Genomic DNA, 27,500 nt, shown 5'->3' on the forward strand with positions numbered 1-27,500 from the left:
CATGCATAATTCTGCTAAATTGTCCGTGTACAACGTAGAACACCAAATAACGCATGCAGAGCAGAATTCGGCTGATACCTGCTAATTATCAAAATCCAGAAAAGAGCTGTTAAATTCTAAATCCAACTAAAAGAAAGTGATTCCCAAACCTTCCATAACAAAGCCATCACCTACAGAGAGATGAACCTGGAGAAGAGCCCCCTAAGCAAGCTGGTCCTGGGACTTGTTCACAAACACACCACACAGAGCCCCAGGACAGAAACACAATTTGACCCAACCAAATCATGAGAAAACAAAAAGATAATTACTTGACACAATGGAAAGAGTTAAGAAAACAGAGCAAACTAGTATTATATTTGGCCCCAAACAGAGTACACAGCAACAGAATACCTGAACACTGACTGACCCAAACTTAAGGAAAGCTTTGACAGTGGCTTGGAAAATTATTCACCCCCTTGGCATTTTTCCCATTTTGTTGCCTTACAACCTGGAACTAAAATTGATTTTTGGGAGGTTTGTAATCATTTGATTTACACAACATGTCTACCAAGAGTGTTGCTTTAGCAGTATGCTTAGAGTCGTGGTCCTGCTGGAAGGTGAACCTGTGTCCCAGTCTCAAATCTCTGGAAGACTGAAATAGGTTTCCACTCAAGGATTTCCCTGTATTTAGCACCATCCATCATTCCTTCAATTCTGACCAGTTTCCCAGTCCCTGCCGATGAAAAACATCCCTGCAGCATGATGCTGCCACAACCATGCTTCACTGTGGGGATGGTATTCTCAGGGTGATGAGGTGTTGGGTTTGCACCAGACATAGCGTTTTCCTTGATGGCCAAAAAGCTCAATTTTAGTCTCATCTGACCAGAGTACCTTCTTCCATATGTATAAGGAGTCTCCCACATGCCTTTTGGCGAACACCAAACACATTTGCTTATTTTTTTTCTGGCTACTCTTCTGTAAAGCCCAGCTCTGTGGAGTGTACGGCTTAAAGTGGTCCTATGGACAGATACCCCAACCTCCGCTGTGGAGCTTTGCAGCCCCTCCAGGGTTATCTTCGGTCTCTTTGTTGCCTCTCTGTTTAATGCCCTCCTTGCCTGGTCCGTGAGTTTTGGTGGACGGCCCTCTCTTGGCAGGTTTGTTGTGGTGCCATATTCTTAATTTTTAAAAATGTATTTAATGGTGCTCCGTGGGATGGTCAAAGTTTGATATATTTTTATAACCCAACCATGATCTGTACGTCTCCGCAACTTTGTCCCTGACATGTTTGGAGAGCTCCTTGGTCTTCATAGTGCTTCTTGCTTGGTGGATCCACTTGCTTAATGGTATTGCAGGCTCTGGGGCCTTTTAGAACAGGTGTATATACACTGAGATCATGTGACACTTAAATAAAGTTCACCTGCCTGCAATCTAACTAATTATGTGACTTCTGAAGGTAATTGGTGCACCAGATCTTATTTAGGGGCTTCATAGCAAAGGGGGTGAATACATATGCACGAACCACTTTTCCATTTTTAGTATTATTTTAATTAAACAAGTTACCTTTTCATTTCACTTCACCAATTTGGACTATTTTGTATATGTCCATTACATGAAATCCAAATAAAAATCCATTTAAATTATAGGGTTAGCTGCACAACTGAGCTGCACTTCCTAACCTCTCGCCCAATATATGACCATATTAGAGACACATATTTCCCTCAGATTACAGATCCACAAAGAATTTGAAAACAAACCCAATTTTGATAAACTCCCATATCTACTGGGTGAAATACCGGTGTGTCATCACAGCAGCAAGATGTGTGACCTGTTGCCACAAGAAAAGGTCAACCAGTGAAGAACAAACACCATTGTAAATACAACCCATATTTATGCTTATTTATTTTCTCTTTTGTACATCGTTACAACAATTTGTTCATCGTTAAAACACTGTATATACACACACATATGACATTTATAATGCTTTTATTGTTTTGGAACGTCTGTGAGTGTAATTTTTACAGTTCGTTTTTATTGTTAAATTCAGTTTTATATATTATCTACTTCACTTGTTTTGGCAATGTTAGGGTCGTGTCGGGGACATATGTTTCCCATGCCAATAAAGCCCCTTGAATTGAAAGAAAGAGAGAAAATGAGAGAAAGAGAGATTGAGAGAGTGAGAGAGAGAAAGAAAGAGAAAAGGAGAGAGAAATTGAGAGCTATTGTCACGCCTTGGTCTTAGTATTTTGTGTTTTAGTTAATTAGTTGGTCAGGCCAGGGTGTGACATGGGTTTATGTTAGTTGTATTTCTTAGTGGGGTTTTTTAGTTATTGGGATTGTGGCTGATTAGGGGTGTGTGTTGCATAGGTTTGGCTGCCTGAGGCGGTTCTCAATCAGAGTCAGGTGATTCTCGTTGTCTCTGATTGGGAACCGTATTTAGGTAGCCTGGGTTTCACTTTGTATTTCGTGGGTGATTGTTCCTGTCTCTGTGTAGTGTTCACCAGATAGGCTGTAATAGGTTTCACGTTCCGTTTTGTTGTTTTTTGTATTTATAAGTTATTTCGTGTATCGTCATTTGTTCCATTAAAGAACATGAGTAACCAACACGCTGCATTTCGGTCCGACTTTCTTTCGACAAACGAAGAACGCCGTTACAGCTATAGAGAGATAAAGAGAGAGAAAAAAGGAGAAATTGAGAGCGATAGAGAGAAACAAACAGACAACAGCCACCTATTGGCTGAGCCCTTACCTCCATCCAGGTCGTCGCTGCCGAAGTGTCTCCTGTAGAAGAGCATGAGCTCAATCTTATAGCACTTATACAGAGAGATGAGGAAGAGCAGCAGCAGCAGAATGGCGCCCAAACCACCTGCCAACTCTACCGTGTACATCAGCTCTGCTGAGAGAGAGAGAGAGACAGAGAGAGGAAGAGAAGGGGAGAAAGAAAGCAAAGAGGGGAGAGAAAGGGAGCGAAAGAAAGACCATGTCACTAAAACTACTGAGTCAGTCAATAATATTTCCCAACACCATCATTATTTGATGTACGTATCTGTGCATGGTAGTACACAGCTGTTTGCATGTGCTGCAATAAGAAGACAGACTGCAGAGTAATAGAGTCATCCCTGGTGTCTATGCTCTGTTCTATCCTACTCTGCACTGTTATACCCTACTCATGTCTATCCTGTTCTACCCTGCTCTGTTCTATCCTACTCTGCTCTGTTATACCCTACTCATGTCTATCCTGTTCTACCCTGCTTTGTTCTATCCTACTCTGCTCTGTTATACCCTACTCATGTCTACCCTGTTCTGTTCTATCCTACTCTGTTCTGTTATACCCTACTCATGTCTACCCTGTTCTGTTCTATCCTACTCTGCTCTGTTATACCCTACTCATGTCTATCCTGTTCTACCCTGCTCTGTTCTATCCTACTCTGCTCTGTTATACCCTACTCATGTCTACCCTGTTCTGTTCTATCCTACTCTGCTCTGTTATACCCTACTCATGTCTATCCTGTTCTACCCTGCTCTGTTCTATCCTACTCTGCTCTGTTATACCCTACTCATGTCTACCCTGTTCTGTTCTATCCTACTCTGCTCTGTTATACCCTACTCATGTCTACCCTGTTCTGTTCTATCCTACCCTGTTCTGCTCTGTTATACCCTACTCATGTCTACCCTGTTCTATCCTACTCTGAGCCGTACAGCACATCAACATAGAAGAGATAGGGGGATTATGTTGATTTGAGGAAAAGAGGGAGAATGTGATGATCTAAATTTGGATTCATTGTCTAGGTGAGCCATGACAAAGTGTATAAACTTCATCCTTATACCAACTTCTATCCATTTCCTTGACACTCGTTCTCCTCATCTCTCTTTCACTCTCTTTCTTTCTTTCCTCCCTCCCTCAGACAGAGCCTTCCCTCCCTCCCTCCCTCCCTCCCTCCCTCCCTCCCTCCCTCCCTCCCTCCCTCCCTCCCTCCCTCCCTCCCTCCCTCCCTCCCTCCCTCCCTCCCTCCCTCCCTCCCTCCCTCCCTCCCTCCCCCCTCCCTCCCTCCCTCCCTCCCTCCCTCCCTCTCTCCCTCCCCCTCTCCCTCCCTCCCTCCCCCCTCCCTCCCTCCCCTCCCTCCTCCCTCCCTCCCTCCCTCCCTCCCCCTCCCTCCCTCCCTCCCCTCCCTCCCTCCCTCCCCCCTCCCTCCCTCCCTCCCTCCCTCCCTCCCCTCCCTCCCCCTCTCCCTCCCTCCCTCCCCTCCCTCCCCCCCTCTCTCCCTCCCTCCCTCCCTCCCTCCCTCCCTCCCTCCCTCCCTCCCTCCCTCCCTCCCTCCCTCCCTCCCCTCCCTCCCTCCCTCCCCCTCTCTCCCTCCCTCTCTCCCTCCCCCTCTCTCCCTCCCTCCCTCCCCTCCCTCCCTCTCTCCCTCCCTCCCTCTCTCCCTCCCTCTCTCCCTCCCTCCCCCTCCCCCCCTCCCTCCCTCCCTCCCTCCCTCCCTCCCTCCCTCCCTCCCTCCCTCCCTCCCTCCCTCCCTCCCTCCCCCTCCCTCCCTCCCTCCCCTCCTCCCTCCCTCCCTCCCCCCCCCTCTCTCCCTCCCTCCCTCCCCCCTCTCCCTCCCTCCCTCCCTCCCTCCCCCTCCCCTCCCTCCCTCCCTCCCCCCTCCCTCCCTCCCTCCCTCCCTCCCTCCCTCCCCCCTCCCTCCCTCCCTCCCTCCCTCCCTCCTCCCTCCCTCTCCCTCCCTCCCTCTCTCCCTCCCCCTCCCTCCCTCCCTCCCCCCCCCCTCCCTCCCTCCCTCCCTCTCCCCCTCCCTCCCTCCCTCCCTCCCTCCCTCCCTCCCTCCCTCCCTCCCTCCCTCCCTCCCTCCCTCCCTCCCTCTCCCTCCCTCCCTCCCTCCCTCCCTCCCTCTCTCCCTCCCTCCCTCCTCCCTCCCTCCCTCCAGCATCAATTCTGCCTCCTGGGAAGAAAACATGACAATAACCAAACATTCGTTTGTTGGGAAAAGAAGAGGAGCCATTGGCTGCTTAAATAACCATCACATCTGCTCTATTGGCTAAAGTGACAACCACCACATAAAGACAGTCTAGCACAAGTCATGCCAGAGAACGAAAAATAACAGACGAATGTAAGAAAAACAACAGAGAGAGTTGAATGAAATGGAGCGCAAACACACATCGCTATGGGGGCAAACACAAACTTCAGGAGAGTGTATTGTGGGGTATGGTTGTGAGAGAGAGCCCTTATCCCTTCAGGAGAGTGTATTGTGGGGTATGGTTGTGAGAGAGAGCCCTTATCCCTTCAGGAGAGTGTATTGTGGGGTATGGTTGTGAGAGAGAGCCCTTATCCCTTCAGGAGAGTGTATTGTGGGGTATGGTTGTGAGAGGGAGCCCTTATCCCTTCAGGAGAGTGTATTGTGGGGTATGGTTGTGAGAGAGAGCCCTTATCCCTTCAGGAGAGTGTATTGTGGGGTATGGTTGTGAGAGGGAGCCCTTATCCCTTCAGGAGAGTGTTTTGTGGGGTATGGTTGTGAGAGGGAGCCCTTATCCCTTCAGGAGAGTGTATTGTGGGGTATGGTTGTGAGAGAGAGCCCTTATCCCTTCAGGAGAGTGTATTGTGGGGTATGGTTGTGAGAGGGAACCCTTATCCCTTCAGGAGAGTGTATTGTGGGGTATGGTTGTGAGAGAGAGCCCTTATCCCTTCAGGAGAGTGTATTGTGGGGTATGGTTGTGAGAGAGAGCCCTTATCCCTTCAGGAGAGTGTATTGTGGGGTATGGTTGTGAGAGAGAGCCCTTATCCCTTCAGGAGAGTGTATTGTGGGGTATGGTTGTGAGAGAGAGCCCTTATCCCTTCAGGAGAGTGTATTGTGGGGTATGGTTGTGAGAGAGAGCCCATACCCCTTTAGGAGAGTGTATTGTGGGGTATGGTTGTGAGAGAGAGCCCTTATCCCTTCAGGAGAGTGTATTGTGGGGTATGGTTGTGAGAGAGAGCCCTTATCCCTTCAGGAGAGTGTATTGTGGGGTATGGTTGTGAGAGAGAGCCCTTATCCCTTCAGGAGAGTGTATTGTGGGGTATGGTTGTGAGAGAGAGCCCTTATCCCTTCAGGAGAGTGTATTGTGGGGTATGGTTGTGAGAGAGAGCCCTTATCCCTTCAGGAGAGTGTATTGTGGGGTATGGTTGTGAGAGAGAGCCCTTATCCCTTCAGGAGAGTGTATTGTGGGGTATGGTTGTGAGAGGGAGCCCTTATCCCTTCAGGAGAGTGTATTGTGGGGTATGGTTGTGAGAGAGAGCCCTTATCCCTTCAGGAGAGTGTATTGTGGGGTATGGTTGTGAGAGAGAGCCCTTATCCCTTCAGGAGAGTGTATTGTGGGGTATGGTTGTGTGCTATGGGTGCATTGTCCCCACCCCCCATTTTTACATTGCTGCTACTCTGTTTATCATCCAAGCATAGTCACTTTACCTCTACCTACATGTACATATCATCTCAATTACCTCGACTAACCAGTGTCCACGCACATTGACTCTATTGGAATCACCTGTATATAGCCTCGCTACTGTTATTTTATTGTTTCTCTTTAATTATTTGTTATATTTCCAAAAATATATATTCTTAAAACTGCATGGTTGGTTAAGGGCTTGTCAGTAAGCTTTTCACTGTTGTATTCGGCGCATGTGACAAATACAATTTGATTTGAAAGAACCCTTACCCCTTCTGGAGAGTTGGATGGTGGCCTGCCGTCTCCCGTTGCCATTCTCCACATAGCAGGAGTAGTTCCCCAGGTCCCCCTCTTCCACCGAGTGGATCATCAAGGAGATGGCCACTTCCTGTTCCCCCAGGTGCTCCCGGACCACCCTGCAAGACAAGAGAAAACAATCATTAATGGAGTGGATGGTAGTCCCTGTGGGAGTAGTCACATGTCCCTCTCCGTAGGAGGGTGCAACGTGACAGAGTCGATAAATACTGTGCCAGACAAAATCATTCATGTTTCCTACTAACTAGGATGTCCATGTCTCCTCACTTCATAAGTCTCGAGGTTAGAGAGACAGTCAGTCTCGAGGTTAGAGAGACAGTCAGTCTCAAGGTTAGAGAGACCAGACAGTCTCGAGGTTACAGAGACAGTCAGTCTCGAGGTTAGAGAGACAGTCAGTCTCAAGATTAGAGAGACAGTCAGCCTTGAGGTTAGAGAGACAGTCAGTCTCGAGGTTAGAGAGACCAGTCAGTCTCGAGGTTAGAGAGACAGTCAGTCTCGAGGTTAGAGAGACCAGCCAGTCTCGAGGTTAGAGAGACCAGCCAGTCTCAAGGTTAGAGAGACAGTCAGTCTCGAGGTTAGAGAGACAGTCAGTCTCGAGGTTAGAGAGACCAGCCAGTAACCAGAGAGTTGCCTTTTCCAATCCCAGCGCTGACATGGAAAAACATTGGTTGGGTGATTGACTCGGTTTGCTGTGTCTTGAATGAGATGAGAACTGCAGAGCCTACAGAAAGTATTGAGTTTGCAATGTGCTGTAACCACAGGCTGGGTGATAAAACATAAAATTAATTTGTTACTGTACAGGAGTAGATTTACTGTGAAGCACTGGAAGTACAGGAATGCTATGTTATTCACCATAAGTCAAAAAATGTATCTATGACCTGTAAATGTATTCAACATAGCTCACAAATAAAACTACCATTTGAACAAATGTAGAAGGATGTGAGGAAATGTTTTGAAATACCTAACATTTACAACTGTGGAATGAGCATTAAAAAAGACATTGTGGATCTGTGTTTACAGAATTTCTATACTTTTTCTGCATGTTGATGTATTACAATCCACAAATGTGACTTTAGATGAGAGTCTGCTGTCTCCATTCACTGGGATAATCTGTGTCATGTGACACACAGTGACGACATTGCGTCTGTGTCCTTGGGAGAACGCTTGCTAGCTAGAAGAAGAATGAATAACTTCATGAAATGTGTATTTATTCAACAATTCATGTTATGATGTTCAACAAATTACTTTCATATGAATGTTAAATTCGACCTTTGGGGAATGCAACCAAGTGTGTGCTTTCGACATCAGCCCACTAGCCATGCTAGCTAACTAGCTAGCATTGGAATCTACCAATAGCTAGCAGGCGATCTCATCAGCTGTTTAGACTAACAACCAAAGTTAAACTTACTAGGTAATTGTTAATTCAGAAATGTGTCAATTATGAAGAACCGCTCAGTTTTAAAACCCTTAATTGGTGATCTGGCTAGTAAGCTAATGAGAAATGTTTCAATCAATTCTTTCAGGGAAATTGATTATTTGACAGGACACGTCACTCTCTCAACTGGTGTGGTGGTCAGAAATTGAAACATTAACGTAAACTCACCCCATTCTGTACAAATGTGCGCAACCGCAACATTGAAACAAGGCTACAAAGAAAACTAATGGGACTGTAGCGACTGTGTTGACTTCAAAATCGGGGGTGTGAACTAGGTTTCTATTCAGGCGTTGACCGACATGGTAATGTCTCTATAGAATTGGAGAAAAGTTTTTTTTTTAAACAGACCCTCCGTTACATCGTGACGTGTCGTGACATACAGCATGCATAAAACAACTATTTCTGTCTTACAATCTTTCTCCACCAGGTGTAGCACTTCTCTCATCCTTTAAAAACAAGAAATGGACAGTGATGGGGGTGAGGGGGGATACCTAGTCATTTTTTGCGTCATCATTGCATGCGATCATCATTCTCAAAGCCACTGTTTACTTCTAAGATCACTAACATTGCCCTAAAAAACAGATTAAAATTCGACACAAATAGGTATGTAATGACACATTATATAAACTCTTTATAGTGTTTTATTTACATTTTAGAGGCAATAAGGTGATAAGTTGGACAGATCAATTGAAAAAAAGCAATTTCCCACATGACATCTCTCCTTCTCACTATCACGCATTAGTTTCGCTCCCCACCCTCCATTTTTAAAAAGACCCGACAGGGCTCATTGCCTGCTTGAATTATCCAGAAACGGGCAGTGTTTAGGTCATGTAATTGATTCTGTTGGAAAGGGGAGAAATTGTGCTTTACAATGGTATTGACATTAGTTGATCTGGAAGTATGACATTTTTGGGGTGCTAAAATAAGGGCAATTGTACGGACCAAGGCGATGTACGCGTTTACGTTATCTGATTAAAAACAAAATAAATTCAGGTGACAAGATCGCCTTACGTTAGCTAGCTTGGCAAGTGGGCGAAAGCACACACTCGGGGTTGCATGCCCCAAAGGTCAAATTTAACATTCGTATGAAAGTCATTAATTAAAATATTCTTCTTGTCATACCGCTCGATGTCACCGGTCTACCAACCACCGGTCCTGGTAACCATGATTACGCTCACCTGCTTCCCATCATAACGCACACCTGGACATCATTATTTCCTTGATTATACCCCTTTATTTATCCCTCAGTAGACATCAGTCACTAGATAGTATTGTTTTCTCTCACGTTCTGTACACTTCTCATGTTTTGTTCATCTGCATTTATTCATTATTATACTCAACTTCTGCACCTGCTTCCTGCCACCAGGCACACACGTTACATTACTTCTAGCTAAAAAGCATTCTACCAGGAAGGACACAGCCATGATGTCATCACTCTGATGTCATCACACAAAGATGATCCCAATGAATGGAGATAGCCGACTCTCAACTGAAGCCACATTTGTGGATTGTACATCAACAGGCGAAAAACAGTTCTAGAAATTCTGTAAGCACAGAATATACATCCACAAGCACTTTTTGAATGCGCAAATGCATATTCCACAGTTGTAAATGTTAGGGATTTCTGAACATTTGTTAAAATTGCAGTTTTATTTGTGAGCTATATTGAATCTATTTTCAGATCATAGATTTATTTGTGATTTATGGTTTAATTTGTGAAATATTTTAAGATATTTACAGATTATGGTTTTATTTACTAAATATTTTAAGATAATCACAGTTCATATGCTGAATATATGCACGGATTGTTAGTTATGTTGAATATACACACGGATCGTGGTAGACACATTTACAGAATAAAGAAACTAATCTCATGCCATATGTTTCTTCCTGGGAGGAAAAAAACAAATAATGATATTGGGAAGATAATGTTTTTATAGCAGCTGCCATGGAAACTGAGCGGAAGGATAGAAAGTAATATTCCATAAAGTAAACGAGTGTCCCCTGCTGAGTTGTTGTAGGCTGGCGGAGGAGAGAAGGGAGACATGATGCTCCCTCGTTCTTCACATACATCTACTTAGCCTACTTTTAAAGCACCCTCAGCACAGAGGCACACACGAGGGAAAGAGGGAGAGAGAGTGAAAGAGTGTTTGAGAGTGTATTTGCATGTGAGAGAAAGAGAGAAAGAGAGAAAGAGAGAGTGTGTGCGTGTGTGTGTGTGTGTGTGTGTGTGTGTGTGTGTGTGTGTGTGTGTGTGTGTGTGTGTGTGTGTGTGTGTGTGTGCGTGTGTGAAACTGTGTCTGTATGTGCATTAATGCGTAGCCTATGTACTACAAGTGAGCACTGGGGAGAACGAGATAGGGAGATAGGGAGAGGGAGATAATAAAACAGCATCTGGAGAGGGTAAGCTGATCCTAGATCTGTGCTCAATGGGCAACTTCTACCCAGACCAAACAGGCCAAGGGAATGTGAATGGAAGTTAGATGGGGATGTAATGGGACTGGACTTGCTGTGGCTGATTGTATGTTAAACCCTGGATGAGGCAAACATCAACAAGAGATTTTAATTAGGACTCTGTTGGGGTTCTAGTCTAGACTCTCTGTCTTGTGTGTGACAATGATCACAGGAGCTGGCAAGACAGCACAAACATATCTGGTTCAGGCTAGCTGGAGTAAAATCTCCTCCTGAACAAAATGCAATATTCTTCCAACAGCTCCTCACTTCCTCATTAGTAAAGCCAGTGAATGTGGATTCTGCTCATTTAACTAATCAACTAAAAATGTATTAATTACCTTTATTTCATCCGAAGCCCACCTGAGAACCCGGTATGAACAGAAGTAAACAAGGTCAATACCACATCGATAATTCTGAGGCAGATTGGTTTGGCAATTTTTTTATTCTCACACATACACACGCACACACAGCCCCCCTGCTAATACCCAACCATGCATGCTATGAAAACAACAATAGCCCTGTTGCCATCTGCGATGCAAATGAGAATTTATGGACCTGCGTTTTAATAGAAATGGAACTAGTCAGAATCAATAGGTTGGGTTGTTTAAATATAACCCTGGTGGGTTTCCTGGGTTCTATGGGCTGAGGTTGCTGATGCATTAGTAATGGACAGGCCTGGAGAGTGTGGGTGGGAGGCGAAACCTTGGTAACAGATCCACATCCCTGATGCATTAGTAATGGACAGGCCAGGAGAGTGTGGGTGGGAGGCGAAACCTTGGTAACAGATCCACATCCCTGATGCATTAGTAATGGACAGGCCTGGAGAGTGTGGGTGGGAGGCGAAACCTTGGTAACAGATCCACATCCCTGATGCATTAGTAATGGACAGGCCAGGAGTGTGTGGGTGGGAGGCGAAACCTTGGTAACAGATCCACATCCCTGATGCATTAGTAATGGACAGGCCTGGAGAGTGTGGGTGGGAGGCGAAACCTTGGTAACAGATCCACATCCCTGATGCATTAGTAATGGACAGGCCAGGAGTGTGTGGGTGGGAGGCGAAACCTTGGTAACAGATCCACATCCCTGATGCATTAGTAATGGACAGGCCAGGAGAGTGTGGGTGGGAGGCGAAACCTTGGTAACAGATCCACATCCCTGATGCATTAGTAATGGACAGGCCAGGAGAGTGTGGGTGGGAGGAGAAACCTTGGTAACAGATCCACATCCCTGATGCATTAGTAATGGACAGGCCAGGAGAGTGTGGGTGGGAGGCGAAACCTTGGTAACAGATCCACATCCCTGATGCATTAGTAATGGACAGGCCAGGAGAGTGTAGGTGGGAGGCGAAACCTTGGTAACAGATCCACATCCCTGATGCATTAGTAATGGACAGGCCAGGAGAGTGTGGGTGGGAGGCGAAACCTTGGTAACAGATCCACATCCCTGATGCATTAGTAATGGACAGGCCAGGAGAGTGTGGGTGGGAGGCGAAACCTTGGTAACAGATCCACATCCCTGATGCATTAGTAATGGACAGGCCAGGAGAGTGTGGGTGGGAGGCGAAACCTTGGTAACAGATCCACATCCCTGTAGCATTAGTAATGGACAGGCCAGGAGAGTGTGGGTGGGAGGCGAAACCTTGGTAACAGATCCACATCCCTGTAGCATTAGTAATGGACAGGCCAGGAGAGTGTGGGTGGGAGGTGAAACCTTGGTAACAGATCCACATCCCTGTAGCAGTGGAATGGAAGATACTTTGGCTGCATGGCTGAAACATAATTACATGCTATAATTTTACATTTATTTGGTCATGTTTACAAGTTGCTAACCATTTGGGAAGTCTCTCTCTCTCTCTCTCTCTCTCTTTCTTCTCTCTTTTAAGAGCTTTATTGGCATGGGAAATGTTTGTTTACATTGCCAAAGCAAGTGAAATAAATAATAATCAAAAGTTAAATAAAGAATTAAAAATTAACAGTAAACATTACAAAAGTCTCAAAACAATAAAGACATTTCATATGTTATTATGTCTATATGCAGTGTTGTAATGATGTGCAAATAGCTCAAGTACGAAAGGGAAAATAAATATAAACATAAATATTTTTTTTGTATTTACAATGGTGTTTGTTCTTAACTGGTTGCCCTTTTCTTGTGGAAACAGGTCACAAATCTTGCTGCTGTGATTAAACACTGTGGTATGTCACCCTATAGATATGGGAGTTTATCAAAATTGGATTTGTTTTCAAATTCTTTGTGGGTCTGTGTAATTTGAGGGAAATGTGTCTCTCTCTCTCTCTCTCTCTCTCTCTCTCTCTCTCTCTCTTTCTCCCTCTCTCTCTCTCCATCCTGCTCTCTTGTTTAACTTTTCACCAAATCCTAACCCCTTCTAACTTTTAAACCTCTCCATCTTCTACTTTGTGTACATCTTCTCATCCCCCCTCTCGTCCTACCCATCCCTTGGCTACTTCCTTTCTGTTTGATAGTAATGAGTGTGTCCATCCCATTAAGGGTGTGTGGAGTGATCAGGGGAGTAAAGTCTGGGCTGTGAGAGGATCAGAGCAGGCCTGGGGTAAAGGCTGCATGGACAATAAAGAATACATGATCAAATACATTATTGATCCACAGAATGAAATATCTGGCTGCATTATTAAAGAGATATAGCCCTTCAGTTGAGGAGAGAGAGAATCCTAGAGAGAGAGAGACGGACGGAGAAAGAAAGGGGGGAGAGAGAGGGAGAGGAAGATTGCTAACCTTAAAACTGAGCTCTGTACCTGATTCTACCCACAAAACCAAAACACAAGCCCTCCCTCCCTCCCCTAGTCCATCTGCATTCCTCTACGTTCAGTGAGGGAGAGGGTAGTGACGGTAGTGAGGTAGAGAGTAGTGACGATAGTGAGGGAAAGGGTGGTGAGGTAGAGGGTAGTGTCGGTAGTGAGGTAGAGGGTAGTGACGATAGTGAGGGAGAGGGTAGTGACGGTAGTAAGGGAGAGGGTAGTGACGGCAGTGAGGTCGAGGGTAGTAATGATAGTGAGGGAGAGGGTAGTGAGGAAGAGGGTAGTGTCGGTAGTGAGTTAGAGGGTAGTAAGGAAGAGGGTAGTGACGATAGTGAGGAAGAGGGTAGTGTCGGTAGTGAGGGAGAGGGTAGTGACGATAGTGAGGGAATGGATAGTGACGGTAGTGAGGTAGAGGGTAGTGAGGGAGAGGGTAGTGACGGTAGTGGGGTAGAGGGTAGTGACGGTAGTGAGGTAGAGGGTAGTGACGGTAGTAAGGTAGAGGGTAGTGACGGTAGTGAGGTAGAGGGTAGTGACGATAGTGAGGATGAGGGTAGTGACGGTAGTAAGGGAGAGGGTAGTGACGGCAGTGAGGTCGAGGGTAGTAATGATAGTGAGGGAGAGGGTAGTGAGGAAGAGGGTAGTGTCGGTAGTGAGTTAGAGGGTAGTAAGGAAGAGGGTAGTGACGATAGTGAGGAAGAGGGTAGTGTCGGTAGTGAGGGAGAGGGTAGTGACGATAGTGAGGGAATGGATAGTGACGGTAGTGAGGTAGAGGGTAGTGAGGGAGTGGGTAGTGACGGTAGTGGGGTAGAGGGTAGTGACGGTAGTGAGGTAGAGGGTAGTGACGGTAGTAAGGTAGAGGGTAGTGACGGTAGTGAGGTAGAGGGTAGTGATGATAGTGAGGGAGAGGGTAGTGAGGTATAGGGTAGTGACGAAAGTGAAGGAGAGGGTAGTGAGGTAGAGGGTAGTGTCGATAGTGAGGTAGAGGGTAGTTACAATAGTGAGGGAGAGGGTAGTGAGGTAGAGGGTAGTGACGGTAGTGAGGTTGAGGGTAGTGACGATAGTGAGGGAGAGGGTAGTGAGTTAGAGGGTAGTGACGATAGTGAGGATGAGGGTAGTGAGGAAAAGGGTAGTGTCGGTTGTGAGGTAGAGGGTAGTGACGATAGTGAGGGAATGGATAGTGATGGTAGTGAAGTAGAGGGTAGTGACGGTAGTGAGGGAGAGGGTAGTGACGGTAGTGTGGTAGAGGTAGTGACGGTAGTGAGGTAGTGGGTAGTGAGGTAGAGGGTAGTGACGGTAGTGAGGGAGAGGGTAGTGAGGTAATGAGGGAGAGGGTAGTGAGTTAGAGGGTAGTGACGATAGTGAGGATGAGGCTAGTGAGGAAAAGGGTAGTGTCGGTAGTGAGGGAGAGGCTAGTGACGGTAGTGAGGGAGAGGGTAGAGACAGTAGTGAGGTAGTGGCTAATGAGGTAGAGGGTAATAGTGGTAGTGAGGGAAAGGGTATTGAGGGAGAGGGTAGTGTCGGTGGGGAGGTAGAGCGTAGTGACGATAGTGAGGGAAAGGATAGTGATGGTAGTGAAGTAGAGGGTAGTGACGGTAGTGAGGGAGAGGTAGTAACAGTAGTGAGGTAGAGGGTAGTGTCGGTAGTGATGGAGAGGGTAGTGACGGTAGTGAGGGAGAGGGTAGTGAGGGAGAGGCTAGTGACGGTAGTGAGGGAGAGGGTAGTGACAGTAGTGAGGTAGTGGGTAATGAGGTAGAGGGTAATGGTGGTAGTGAGGGAAAGGGTATTGAGGGAGAGGGTAGTGACGGTAGTGAGGGAAAGGGTATTGAGGGAGAGGGTAGTGACGGTAGTGAGGGAGAGTGTAGTGAGGGAGAGGGTAGTGACGGTAGTGAGGGAGAGGGTAGTGAGGGAGAGGGTAGTGAGGGAGAGGGTAGTGACAGTAGTGGGGTAGTGGGTAGTGAGGTAGAGGGTAGTGGTGGTAGTGTTACACTCTGACCATTATTTGCGTTGTTTGTTTCTATGTTTTGTTTGGTCAGGGTGTGATATGAGTGGGCATTCTATGTTGCATGTCTAGTTAGTCTGTTTCTATGTGTTTTGGCCTGATATGGTTCTCAATCAGTGGCAGGTGTTTGTCGTTGTCTCTGATTGGGAAACATATTTAGGTAGCCTGTTTTGTATTGTGGTTCACGGGTTATTGTCTATGTTACATACATACAGACACCAGATAGACTGGTGTGCTAAAGAGGTGTGATAGTAATAGTAGGAGCAACAGAACAGACTGGGTTTACCTGCCTGCCTGTCTGCATTCCTGCCTGTCTGCATTCCTGCCTGCCTGCCTGCATACCTGCCTGCCTGCTTACCTGCCTGTCTGCATTCTTGCCTGCCTGCCTGTCTGCCTGCATTCTTGCATTCCTGCCTGCGTGGGCTTGCAAAGGGAAAAATTAGCAGCTAGATATGACAGTTTAGAGAATAGCTCCAGTGACGTGTTCAGAGACAGTTTAGAGAATAGCTCCAGTGACGTGTTCAGAGACAGTTTAGAGAACAGCTCCAGTGTCGTTTTTAGAGACAGTTTAGAGAATAGCTCCAGTGTCGTGTCCAGAGACAGTTTAGAGAATAGCTCCAGTGTCGTGTTTAGAGAATAGCTCCAGTGTCGTGTTTAGAGAATAGCTCCAGTGACGTGTTCAGAGACAGTTTAGAGAACAGCTCGAGTGTCGTGTTCAGAGACAGTTTAGAGAATAGCTCCAGTGTTGTGTTTAGAGAATAGCTCCAGTGTCGTGTTCAGAGAATAGCTCCAGTGTCGTGTTCAGAGACAGTTTAGAGAATAGCTCCAGTGTCGTGTTTAGAGAATAGCTCCAGTGACGTGTTCAGAGACAGTTTAGAGAACAGCTGCAGTGTCGTGTTCAGAGACAGTTTAGAGAATAGCTCCAGTGTCGTGTTCAGAGAACAGCTCCAGTGTCGTGTTCAGAGAATAGCTCCAGTGTCGTGTTCAGAGAATAGCTCCAGTGTCGTGTTCAGAGACAGTTTAGAGAATAGCTCCAATGTCGTGTTTAGAGAATAGCTCCAGTGACGTGTTCAGAGACAGTTTAGAGAACAGCTCCAGTGTCGTGTTCAGAGACAGTTTAGAGAATAGCTCCAGTGACGTGTTCAGAGACAGTTTAGAGAATAGCTGCAGTGTCGTGTTCAGAGACAGTTTAGAGAATAGCTCCAGTGTCGTGTTCAGAGAATAGCTCCAGTGTCGTGTTCAGAGAATAGCTCCAGTGTCGTGTTCAGAGAATAGCTCCAGTGTCGTGTTCAGAGAATAGCTCCAGTGTCGTGTTCAGAGAATAGCTCCAGTGACGTGTTCAGAGACAGTTCAGAGAATTGCTCCAGTGTCGTGTTCAGAGACAGTTTAGAGAATAGCTACAGTGACGTGTTCAGAGACAGTTTAGAGAATAGCTCCAGTGTCGTGTTCAGAGACAGTTTAGAGAATAGCTCCAGTGTCGTGTTCAGAGACAGTTTAGAGAATAGCTCCAGTGTCGTGTTCAGAGACAGTTTAGAGAATAGCTCCAGTGTCGTGTTCAGAGAATAGCTCCAGTGTCGTGTTCAGAGAATAGCTCCAGTGTCGTGTTCAGAGAATAGCTCCAGTGTCGTGTTCAGAGACAGTTTAGAGAATAGCTCCAGTGTCGTGTTCAGAGACAGTTTAGAGAATAGCTACAGTGACGTGTTCAGAGACAGTTTAGAGAATAACTCCAGTGTCATGTTTAGAGAATAGCTCCAGTGACGTGTTCAGAGACAGTTTAGAGAATAGCTCCAGTGTCGTGTTTAGAGAATAGCTCCAGTGACGTGTTCAGAGACAGTTTAGAGAACAGCTCCAGTGTCGTGTTCAGAGACAGTTTAGAGAATAGCTCCAGTGTTGTGTTTAGAGAATAGCTCCAGTGACGTGTTCAGAGACAGTTTAGAGAATAGCTGCAGTGTCGTGTTCAGAGACAGTTCAGAGAATAGCTCCAGTGACGTGTTCAGAGACAGTTCAGAGAATTGCTCCAGTGTCGTGTTCAGAGACAGTTTAGAGAATAGCTACAGTGACGTGTTCAGAGACAGTTTAGAGAATAGCTCCAGTGTCGTGTTCAGAGACAGTTTAGAGAATAGCTGCAGTGTCGTGTTCAGAGACAGTTCAGAGAATAGCTCCAGTGTTGTGTTTAGAGAATAGCTCCAGTGTCGTGTTCAGAGAATAGCTCCAGTGTCGTGTTCAGAGACAGTTTAGAGAATAGCTCCAGTAACGTGTTCAGAGACAGTTTAGAGAATAGCTGCAGTGTCGTCTTCAGAGAATAGCTCCAGTGTCGTGTTCAGAGAATAGCTCCAGTGTCGTGTTTAGAGAATAGCTCCAGTGTCGTGTTCAGAGACAGTTTAGAGAATAGCTCCAGTGTCGTGTTCAGAGACAGTTTAGAGAATAGCTCCAGTGTCGTGTTCAGAGACAGTTTAGAGAATAGCTCCAGTGTCGTGTTCCGAGAATAGCTCCAGTGTCGTGTTCAGAGAATAGCTCCAGTGTCGTGTTCAGAGAATAGCTCAAGTGTCGTGTTCAGAGACAGTTTAGAGAATAGCTCCAGTGTCGTGTTCAGACAGTTTAGAGAATAGCTCCAGTGTCGTGTTCAGAGACAGTTTAGAGAATAGCTCCAGTGTCGTGTTCAGAGACAGTTTAGAAAATAGCTCCAGTGTCGTGTTCAGAGAATAGCTCCAGTGTCGTGTTCAGAGAATAGCTCCAGTGTCGTGTTCAGAGAATAGCTCCAGTGTTGTGTTCAGAGAATAGCTCCAGTGTCGTGTTCAGAGAATAGCTCCAGTGACGTGTTCAGAGACAGTTCAGAGAATTGCTCCAGTGTCGTGTTCAGAGACAGTTTAGAGAATAGCTACAGTGACGTGTTCAGAGACAGTTTAGAGAATAGCTCCAGTGTCGTGTTCAGAGACAGTTTAGAGAATTGCTCCAGTGTCGTGTTCAGAGACAGTTTAGAGAATAGCTCCAGTGTCGTGTTCAGAGCATAGCTCCAGTACCGTGTTCAGAGAATAGCTCCAGTGTCGTGTTCAGGGAATAGCTCCAGTGTCGTGTTCAGAGAATAGCTCCAGTGTCGTGTTCAGAGAATAGCTCCAGTGTCATGTTTAGAGAATAGCTCCAGTGTCGTGTTCAGAGACAGTTTAGAGAATAGCTCCAGTGTCATGTTCAGAGAATAGCTTCAGTGTCATGTTCAGAGAATAGCTCCAGTGTCGTGTTCAGAGAATAGCTCCAGTGTCGTGTTCAGAGAATAGCTCCAGTGTCGTGTTCAGAGAATAGCTCCAGTGTCGTGTTCAGAGAATAGCTCCAGTGTCGTGTTCAGAGAATAGCTCCAGTGACGTGTTCAGAGACAGTTCAGAGAATTGCTCCAGTGTCGTGTCCAGAGACAGTTTAGAGAATAGCTCCAGTGTAGTGTCCAGATACAGTTTATAGAACAGCTCCAGTATCGTGTTTAGAGAATAGCTCCAGTGTCGTGTCCAGAGACAGTTTAGAGAATAGCTCCAGTGACGTGTTCAGAGACAGATTAGAGAATAGCTCCAGTGTCGTGTCCAGAGACAGTTTAGAGAATAGCTCCAGTGTCGTGTCCAGAGACAGTTCATAGAACAGCTCCAGTGTCATGTTTAGAGAATAGCTCCAGTGTTGTGTTCAGAGAATAGCTCCAGTGTCGTGTTCCGAGAATAGCTCCAGTGTCGTGTTCAGAGACAGTTTAGAGAATTGCTCCAGTGACGTGTTCAGAGACAGTTTAGAGAATAGCTGCAGTGTCGTGTTCAGAGACAGTTTAGAGAATAGCTCCAGTGTCGTGTTCAGAGACAGTTTAGAGAATAGCTCCAGTGTCGTGTTCAGAGACAGTTTAGAAAATAGCTCCGGTGTCGTGTTCAGAGAATAGCTCCAGTGTCGTGTTCAGAGAATAGCTCCAGTGTCGTGTTCAGAGAATAGCTCCAGTGTCATGTTCAGAGAATAGCTCCAGTGTCGTGTTCAGAGAATAGCTCCAGTGACGTGTTGAGAGACAGTTCAGAGAATTGCTCCAGTGTCGTGTTCAGAGACAGTTTAGAGAATAGCTACAGTGACGTGTTCAGAGACAGTTTAGAGAATAGCTCCAGTGTCGTGTTCAGAGACAGTTTAGAGAATAGCTCCAGTGTCGTGTTCAGAGACAGTTTAGAGAATAGCTCCAGTGTCGTGTTCAGAGACAGTTTAGAGAATAGCTCCAGTGTCGTGTTCAGAGAATAGCTCCAGTGTCGTGTTCAGAGAATAGCTCCAGTGTCGTGTTCAGAGAATAGCTCCAGTGTCGTGTTCAGAGAATAGCTCCAGTGTCGTGTTCAGAGAATAGCTCCAGTGTCGTGTTCAGAGACAGTTTAGAGAATAGCTCCAGTGTCGTGTTCAGAGAATAGCTCCAGTGTCATGTTCAGAGAATAGCTCCAGTGTCGTGTTCAGAGAATAGCTCCAGTGTCGTGTTCAGAGAATAGCTCCAGTGTCATGTTCAGAGAATAGCTCCAGTGTCGTGTTCAGAGACAGTTTAGAGAATAGCTACAGTGACGTGTTCAGAGACAGTTTAGAGAATAGCTCCAGTGTCGTGTTTAGAGAATAGCTCCAGTGACGTGTTCAGAGACAGTTTAGAGAATAGCTCCAGTGTCGTGTTTAGAGAATAGCTCCAGTGACGTGTTCAGAGACAGTTTAGAGAACAGCTCCAGTGTCGTGTTCAGAGACAGTTTAGAGAATAGCTCCAGTGTTGTGTTTAGAGAATAGCTCCAGTGTCGTGTTCAGAGAATAGCTCCAGTGTCGTGTTCAGAGACAGTTTAGAGAATAGCTCCAGTGACGTGTTCAGAGACAGTTTAGAGAATAGCTGCAGTGTCGTGTTCAGAGACAGTTCAGAGAATAGCTCCAGTGACATGTTCAGAGACAGTTCAGAGAATTGCTCCAGTGTCGTGTTCAGAGACAGTTTAGAGAATAGTTCCAGTGACGTGTTCAGAGACAGTTTAGAGAATAGCTCCAGTGTCGTGTTTAGAGAATAGCTCCAGTGTCGTGTTCAGAGACAGTTTAGAGAATCGCTCCAGTGACGTGTTCAGAGACAGTTTAGAGAATAGCTGCAGTGTCGTGTTCAGAGACAGTTCAGAGAATAGCCCCAGTGTTGTGTTTAGAGAATAGCTCCAGTGTCGTGTTCAGAGACAGTTTAGAGAATAGCTCCAGTGACGTGTTCAGAGACAGTTTAGAGAATAGCTGCAGTGTCGTGTTCAGAGAATAGCTCCAGTGTCGTGTTCAGAGAATAGCTCCAGTGTCGTGTTCAGAGAATAGCTCCAGTGTCGTGTTCAGAGAATAGCTCCAGTGTCGTGTTCAGAGACAGTTTAGAGAATAGCTCCAGTGTCGTGTTCAGAGAATAGCTCCAGTGTCGTGTTCAGAGAATAGCTCCAGTGTCGTGTTCAGAGAATAGCTCCAGTGTCGTGTTCAGAGAATAGCTCCAGTGTCATGTTCAGAGAATAGCTCCAGTGTCGTGTTCAGAGACAGTTTAGAGAATAGCTACAGTGACGTGTTCAGAGACAGTTTAGAGAATAGCTCCAGTGTCATGTTTAGAGAATAGCTCCAGTGACGTGTTCAGAGACAGTTCAGAGAATAGCTCCAGTGTCGTGTTTAGAGAATAGCTCCAGTGACGTGTTCAGAGACAGTTTAGAGAACAGCTCCAGTGTCGTGTTCAGAGACAGTTTAGAGAAAAGCTCCAGTGTTGTGTTTAGAGAATAGCTCCAGTGTCGTGTTCAGAGAATAGCTCCAGTGTCGTGTTCAGAGACAGTTTAGAGAATAGCTCCAGTGACGTGTTCAGAGACAGTTTAGAGAATAGCTGCAGTGTCGTGTTCAGAGACAGTTCAGAGAATAGCTCCAGTGACATGTTCAGAGACAGTTCAGAGAATTGCTCCAGTGTCGTGTTCAGAGACAGTTTAGAGAATAGCTCCAGTGACGTGTTCAGAGACAGTTTAGAGAATAGCTCCAGTGTCGTGTTTAGAGAATAGCTCCAGTGTCGTGTTCAGAGACAGTTTAGAGAATCGCTCCAGTGACGTGTTCAGAGACAGTTTAGAGAATAGCTGCAGTGTCGTGTTCAGAGACAGTTCAGAGAATAGCTCCAGTGTTGTGTTTAGAGAATAGCTCCAGTGTCGTGTTCAGAGAATAGCTCCAGTGTCGTGTTCAGAGACAGTTTAGAGAATAGCTCCAGTGACGTGTTCAGAGACAGTTTAGAGAATAGCTGCAGTGTCGTGTTCAGAGAATAGCTCCAGTGTCGTGTTCAGAGACAGTTTAGAGAATAGCTCCAGTGTCGTGTTCAGAGACAGTTTAGAGAATAGCTCCAGTGTCGTGTTCAGAGACAGTTTAGAGAATAGCTCCAGTGTCGTGTTCAGAGAATAGCTCCAGTGTCGTGTTCAGAGAATAGCTCCAGTGTCGTGTTCAGAGAATAGCTCCAGTGTCGTGTTCAGAGAATAGCTCCAGTGTCGTGTTCAGAGACAGTTTAGAGAATAGCTCCAGTGTCATGTTCAGACAGTTTAGAGAATAGCTCCAGTGTCGTGTTCAGAGACAGTTTAGAGAATAGCTCCAGTGTCGTGTTCAGAGACAGTTTAGAAAATAGCTCCAGTGTCGTGTTCAGAGAATAGCTCCAGTGTCGTGTTCAGAGAATAGCTCCAGTGTCGTGTTCAGAGAATAGCTCCAGTGTCGTGTTCAGAGAATAGCTCCAGTGTCGTGTTCAGAGAATAGCTCCAGTGACGTGTTCAGAGACAGTTCAGAGAATGGCTCCAGTGTCGTGTTCAGAGACAGTTTAGAGAATAGTTACAGTGACGTGTTCAGAGACAGTTTAGAAAATAGCTCCATGGTCGTGTTCAGAGACAGTTTAGAGAATAGCTCCAGTGTCGTTTTCAGAGACAGTTTAGAGAATAGCTCCAGTGTCGTGTTCAGAGAATAGCTCCAGTGTCGTGTTTAGAGAATAGCTCCAGTGTCGTGTTCAGAGACAGTTTAGAGAATAGCTCCAGTGACGTGTTCAGAGACAGTTTAGAGAATAGCTGCAGTGTCGTGTTCAGAGACAGTTCAGAGAATAGCTCCAGTGTTGTGTTTAGAGAATAGCTCCAGTGTCGTGTTCAGAGAATAGCTCCAGTGTCGTGTTCAGAGACAGTTTAGAGAATAGCTCCAGTAACGTGTTCAGAGACAGTTTAGAGAATAGCTGCAGTGTCGTCTTCAGAGAATAGCTCCAGTGTCGTGTTCAGAGAATAGCTCCAGTGTCGTGTTTAGAGAATAGCTCCAGTGTCGTGTTCAGAGACAGTTTAGAGAATAGCTCCAGTGTCGTGTTCAGAGACAGTTTAGAGAATAGCTCCAGTGTCGTGTTCAGAGACAGTTTAGAGAATAGCTCCAGTGTCGTGTTCCGAGAATAGCTCCAGTGTCGTGTTCAGAGAATAGCTCCAGTGTCGTGTTCAGAGAATAGCTCAAGTGTCGTGTTCAGAGACAGTTTAGAGAATAGCTCCAGTGTCGTGTTCAGACAGTTTAGAGAATAGCTCCAGTGTCGTGTTCAGAGACAGTTTAGAGAATAGCTCCAGTGTCGTGTTCAGAGACAGTTTAGAAAATAGCTCCAGTGTCGTGTTCAGAGAATAGCTCCAGTGTCGTGTTCAGAGAATAGCTCCAGTGTCGTGTTCAGAGAATAGCTCCAGTGTTGTGTTCAGAGAATAGCTCCAGTGTCGTGTTCAGAGAATAGCTCCAGTGACGTGTTCAGAGACAGTTCAGAGAATTGCTCCAGTGTCGTGTTCAGAGACAGTTTAGAGAATAGCTACAGTGACGTGTTCAGAGACAGTTTAGAGAATAGCTCCAGTGTCGTGTTCAGAGACAGTTTAGAGAATTGCTCCAGTGTCGTGTTCAGAGACAGTTTAGAGAATAGCTCCAGTGTCGTGTTCAGAGAATAGCTCCAGTACCGTGTTCAGAGAATAGCTCCAGTGTCGTGTTCAGGGAATAGCTCCAGTGTCGTGTTCAGAGAATAGCTCCAGTGTCGTGTTCAGAGAATAGCTCCAGTGTCATGTTTAGAGAATAGCTCCAGTGTCGTGTTCAGAGACAGTTTAGAGAATAGCTCCAGTGTCATGTTCAGAGAATAGCTTCAGTGTCATGTTCAGAGAATAGCTCCAGTGTCGTGTTCAGAGAATAGCTCCAGTGTCGTGTTCAGAGAATAGCTCCAGTGTCGTGTTCAGAGAATAGCTCCAGTGTCGTGTTCAGAGAATAGCTCCAGTGTCGTGTTCAGAGAATAGCTCCAGTGACGTGTTCAGAGACAGTTCAGAGAATTGCTCCAGTGTCGTGTCCAGAGACAGTTTAGAGAATAGCTCCAGTGTAGTGTCCAGATACAGTTTATAGAACAGCTCCAGTATCGTGTTTAGAGAATAGCTCCAGTGTCGTGTCCAGAGACAGTTTAGAGAATAGCTCCAGTGACGTGTTCAGAGACAGATTAGAGAATAGCTCCAGTGTCGTGTCCAGAGACAGTTTAGAGAATAGCTCCAGTGTCGTGTCCAGAGACAGTTCATAGAACAGCTCCAGTGTCATGTTTAGAGAATAGCTCCAGTGTTGTGTTCAGAGAATAGCTCCAGTGTCGTGTTCCGAGAATAGCTCCAGTGTCGTGTTCAGAGACAGTTTAGAGAATTGCTCCAGTGACGTGTTCAGAGACAGTTTAGAGAATAGCTGCAGTGTCGTGTTCAGAGACAGTTTAGAGAATAGCTCCAGTGTCGTGTTCAGAGACAGTTTAGAGAATAGCTCCAGTGTCGTGTTCAGAGACAGTTTAGAAAATAGCTCCGGTGTCGTGTTCAGAGAATAGCTCCAGTGTCGTGTTCAGAGAATAGCTCCAGTGTCGTGTTCAGAGAATAGCTCCAGTGTCATGTTCAGAGAATAGCTCCAGTGTCGTGTTCAGAGAATAGCTCCAGTGACGTGTTGAGAGACAGTTCAGAGAATTGCTCCAGTGTCGTGTTCAGAGACAGTTTAGAGAATAGCTACAGTGTCGTGTTCAGAGACAGTTTAGAGAATAGCTCCAGTGTCGTGTTCAGAGACAGTTTAGAGAATAGCTCCAGTGTCGTGTTCAGAGAATAGCTCCAGTGTCGTGTTCAGAGAATAGCTCCAGTGTCGTGTTCAGAGAATAGCTCCAGTGTCGTGTTCAGAGAATAGCTCCAGTGTCGTGTTCAGAGAATAGCTCCAGTGTCGTGTTCAGAGACAGTTTAGAGAATAGCTCCAGTGTCGTGTTCAGAGAATAGCTCCAGTGTCATGTTCAGAGAATAGCTCCAGTGTCGTGTTCAGAGAATAGCTCCAGTGTCGTGTTCAGAGAATAGCTCCAGTGTCATGTTCAGAGAATAGCTCCAGTGTCGTGTTCAGAGACAGTTTAGAGAATAGCTACAGTGACGTGTTCAGAGACAGTTTAGAGAATAGCTCCAGTGTCGTGTTTAGAGAATAGCTCCAGTGACGTGTTCAGAGACAGTTTAGAGAATAGCTCCAGTGTCGTGTTTAGAGAATAGCTCCAGTGACGTGTTCAGAGACAGTTTAGAGAACAGCTCCAGTGTCGTGTTCAGAGACAGTTTAGAGAATAGCTCCAGTGTTGTGTTTAGAGAATAGCTCCAGTGTCGTGTTCAGAGAATAGCTCCAGTGTCGTGTTCAGAGACAGTTTAGAGAATAGCTCCAGTGACGTGTTCAGAGACAGTTTAGAGAATAGCTGCAGTGTCGTGTTCAGAGACAGTTCAGAGAATAGCTCCAGTGACATGTTCAGAGACAGTTCAGAGAATTGCTCCAGTGTCGTGTTCAGAGACAGTTTAGAGAATAGCTCCAGTGACGTGTTCAGAGACAGTTTAGAGAATAGCTCCAGTGTCGTGTTTAGAGAATAGCTCCAGTGTCGTGTTCAGAGACAGTTTAGAGAATCGCTCCAGTGACGTGTTCAGAGACAGTTTAGAGAATAGCTGCAGTGTCGTGTTCAGAGACAGTTCAGAGAATAGCCCCAGTGTTGTGTTTAGAGAATAGCTCCAGTGTCGTGTTCAGAGACAGTTTAGAGAATAGCTCCAGTGACGTGTTCAGAGACAGTTTAGAGAATAGCTGCAGTGTCGTGTTCAGAGAATAGCTCCAGTGTCGTGTTCAGAGAATAGCTCCAGTGTCGTGTTCAGAGAATAGCTCCAGTGTCGTGTTCAGAGAATAGCTCCAGTGTCGTGTTCAGAGACAGTTTAGAGAATAGCTCCAGTGTCGTGTTCAGAGAATAGCTCCAGTGTCGTGTTCAGAGAATAGCTCCAGTGTCGTGTTCAGAGAATAGCTCCAGTGTCGTGTTCAGAGAATAGCTCCAGTGTCGTGTTCAGAGACAGTTTAGAGAATAGCTCCAGTGTCGTGTTCAGAGAATAGCTCCAGTGTCATGTTCAGAGAATAGCTCCAGTGTCGTGTTCAGAGAATAGCTCCAGTGTCGTGTTCAGAGAATAGCTCCAGTGTCATGTTCAGAGAATAGCTCCAGTGTCGTGTTCAGAGACAGTTTAGAGAATAGCTACAGTGACGTGTTCAGAGACAGTTTAGAGAATAGCTCCAGTGTCATGTTTAGAGAATAGCTCCAGTGACGTGTTCAGAGACAGTTCAGAGAATAGCTCCAGTGTCGTGTTTAGAGAATAGCTCCAGTGACGTGTTCAGAGACAGTTTAGAGAACAGCTCCAGTGTCGTGTTCAGAGACAGTTTAGAGAATAGCTCCAGTGTTTTGTTTAGAGAATAGCTCCAGTGTCGTGTTCAGAGAATAGCTCCAGTGTCGTGTTCAGAGACAGTTTAGAGAATAGCTCCAGTGACGTGTTCAGAGACAGTTTAGAGAATAGCTGCAGTGTCGTGTTCAGAGACAGTTCAGAGAATAGCTCCAGTGACATGTTCAGAGACAGTTCAGAGAATTGCTCCAGTGTCGTGTTCAGAGACAGTTTAGAGAATAGCTCCAGTGACGTGTTCAGAGACAGTTTAGAGAATAGCTCCAGTGTCGTGTTTAGAGAATAGCTCCAGTGTCGTGTTCAGAGACAGTTTAGAGAATCGCTCCAGTGACGTGTTCAGAGACAGTTTAGAGAATAGCTGCAGTGTCGTGTTCAGAGACAGTTCAGAGAATAGCTCCAGTGTTGTGTTTAGAGAATAGCTCCAGTGTCGTGTTCAGAGAATAGCTCCAGTGTCGTGTTCAGAGACAGTTTAGAGAATAGCTCCAGTGACGTGTTCAGAGACAGTTTAGAGAATAGCTGCAGTGTCGTGTTCAGAGAATAGCTCCAGTGTCGTGTTCAGAGACAGTTTAGAGAATAGCTCCAGTGTCGTGTTCAGAGACAGTTTAGAGAATAGCTCCAGTGTCGTGTTCAGAGACAGTTTAGAGAATAGCTCCAGTGTCGTGTTCAGAGAATAGCTCCAGTGTCGTGTTCAGAGAATAGCTCCAGTGTCGTGTTCAGAGAATAGCTCCAGTGTCGTGTTCAGAGACAGTTTAGAGAATAGCTCCAGTGTCATGTTCAGACAGTTTAGAGAATAGCTCCAGTGTCGTGTTCAGAGACAGTTTAGAGAATAGCTCCAGTGTCGTGTTCAGAGACAGTTTAGAAAATAGCTCCAGTGTCGTGTTCAGAGAATAGCTCCAGTGTCGTGTTCAGAGAATAGCTCCAGTGTCGTGTTCAGAGAATAGCTCCAGTGTCGTGTTCAGAGAATAGCTCCAGTGTCGTGTTCAGAGAATAGCTCCAGTGACGTGTTCAGAGACAGTTCAGAGAATGGCTCCAGTGTCGTGTTCAGAGACAGTTTAGAGAATAGTTACAGTGACGTGTTCAGAGACAGTTTAGAAAATAGCTCCATGGTCGTGTTCAGAGACAGTTTAGAGAATAGCTCCAGTGTCGTTTTCAGAGACAGTTTAGAGAATAGCTCCAGTGTCGTGTTCAGAGAATAGCTCCAGTGTCGTGTTTAGAGAATAGCTCCAGTGTCGTGTTCAGAGACAGTTTAGAAAATAGCTCCAGTGTTGTGTTCAGAGACAGTTTAGAGAATAGCTCCAGTGTCGTGTTCAGAGAATAGCTCGAGTGTCGTGTTCAGAGAATAGCTCCAGTGTCGTGTTCAGAGAATAGCTCCAGTGTCGTGTTCAGAGAATAGCTCCAGTGTCGTGTTCAGAGAAAGTTTA

General features: G+C 45.9%; 1 protein-coding gene across 1 annotated transcript in view; it reads right to left on the bottom strand.

The window, feature by feature from the left end:
* Positions 1 to 27,500, bottom strand: part of LOC135519050 (interleukin-1 receptor accessory protein-like 1) — a 41,130-nt gene that overhangs the window by 11,568 nt on the left and 2,062 nt on the right. The window contains exons 2-3 of the mRNA XM_064944095.1: positions 6,661 to 6,806; positions 2,726 to 2,872 (exon numbers count right to left, since the gene is read on the bottom strand). Of these exons, the coding sequence (XP_064800167.1) occupies positions 2,726 to 2,872; positions 6,661 to 6,806 (293 nt within the window). The remainder of the gene's footprint in view (positions 1 to 2,725; positions 2,873 to 6,660; positions 6,807 to 27,500) is intronic.

Source organism: Oncorhynchus masou, chromosome 29 (assembly GCF_036934945.1).
Source record: "Oncorhynchus masou masou isolate Uvic2021 chromosome 29, UVic_Omas_1.1, whole genome shotgun sequence".
Classification (NCBI taxonomy): domain Eukaryota; kingdom Metazoa; phylum Chordata; class Actinopteri; order Salmoniformes; family Salmonidae; genus Oncorhynchus; species Oncorhynchus masou.